This window comes from Grammomys surdaster, unplaced genomic scaffold, assembly GCF_004785775.1.
Source record: "Grammomys surdaster isolate TR1022 unplaced genomic scaffold, NIH_TR_1.0 125919, whole genome shotgun sequence".
NCBI classification, from domain to species: Eukaryota; Metazoa; Chordata; class Mammalia; order Rodentia; family Muridae; genus Grammomys; species Grammomys surdaster.
Genome location: NW_021620743.1, coordinates 151,099 through 152,718, shown reverse-complemented (window position 1 = coordinate 152,718; position 1,620 = coordinate 151,099). Strand labels below are relative to the sequence as shown.

Here is a 1,620-nt window from a genome sequence, read left to right as displayed (position 1 = left end):
ACTGATAGATCTTTTCATATATTTGTAGATAACTGTGATCCCTAAGAAATGGGTTTGTTGGAAGGAAGAATTCCTTTTTTGCTTATTGTGGCTTGGTTCTCATTTGATTTATGAAGATTTAGAGTCAGTGACATTAATTATAATGCTTAAAATGAAATCTGAGGAACGCAAAATTTCTAAGGGGAGTCTATTTTGCTGGTTAGATGAGGACCTGAATAGACGCTACTAAATGTTTCCTGCATGTTCTCTACTGTAGAAGATAAAGATATGCTTCAGAATAGAATAGATTCATGGTCTTTTTCATTCTATCATTGCAGATCCTATTTTCCTGAGTTTTCCACTGAGAAACAATCCAAATATATTTAAATGGGACAGAGAAAAAATGTCACAGAATTTATCCTCCTGGGACTCACTCAGGATCCAACTGGACAGAAAGCGTTGTTTGTTATGTTTTTACTCATCTACATTGTAACAATGGTGGGCAACCTGCTTATTGTGGCCACAGTAATTGGCAGCCCCTCCTTGGATTCGCCAATGTACTTCTTCCTTGCTTATCTGTCAATCATGGATGCTGTTTATTCCACTTCCACATCACCCAAGTTGATTATGGACTTACTTTCTGACAAAAAGACTATCTCATTCACAGCTTGCATGGGCCAACTCTTTACTGAGCACTTATTTGGTGGTGCTGAGGTCTTCCTCCTGGTGGTGATGGCCTATGATCGCTATGTGGCCATCTGTAAGCCCCTTCACTATTTGACCATCATGAATCGGCAGATTTGCATCCTTTTGTTGGTGGTAGCCTGGGTTGGTGGGTTTGCACACTCTGTGATTCAACTTGCTTTTGTGTCTAATCTTCCTTTCTGTGGACCCAATATCATTGACCACTTTATCTGTGACATGTACCCACTACTGAGACTTGCATGCAGTGACACTTACTTCATTGGTCTTACTGTGGTTGCGAATGGTGGAGCAATCTGTATGGTCATTTTTATTCTTCTCTTAATCTCCTATGCATTCATCCTAAACTCTCTTAAAAACTACAGTCAGGAAGGGAGACGCAAAGCCTTGTCTACCTGCAGCTCCCACATCACTGTGGTTGTGCTTTTTTTTGTCCCCTGCATTTTCATTTATGTTAGGCCAGTGTCTAACTTTCCCATTGATAAGTCAATAAGTGTGGTTTTTACAGTTATCACTCCCATGCTGAACCCTTTAATATATACTCTGAGAAATTCAGAGATGAAAAATGCAATGCAAAAACTCTGGTGTAAAACATCAACTACAGGCAGAGTAAGAGTGCACTCCCCACATTGAGAACATCTGTTGTATTTCTTAAGTAATAGACAGCCAGTAGACATTAACAAATGATACTGTTGTCCATTTATTTTATTAACAGTTATTAATACAATATTAACACTTTAATAGATATTGTTGATACCTATTTTATTTTATGATAAATCTAATTACAGAAGATTATAAAAATAATTCTACTTAGATAAGTAGATTACAAAACTACGTTGTCCTTGAAAACATTTAAATTTTATTCAATTTATAACTTACAAGAATGTGTGTTTTATAAAATTGGAAAACACACTATCTTTAAAATACTGGTATGAATCA

At 36.5% G+C, this 1,620-nt stretch overlaps 1 protein-coding gene across 1 annotated transcript; it reads left to right on the top strand.

Moving 5' to 3' along the window:
• The first annotated feature begins 366 nt into the window (after window positions 1-366).
• Window positions 367-1,314, top strand: LOC114608494 (olfactory receptor 4A16-like). Its single transcript, XM_028752456.1, has one exon. The coding sequence runs from the start codon at window positions 367-369 to the stop codon at window positions 1,312-1,314; it is 948 nt and encodes a 315-aa protein (XP_028608289.1).
• The last annotated feature ends 306 nt before the right edge of the window (window positions 1,315-1,620 follow it).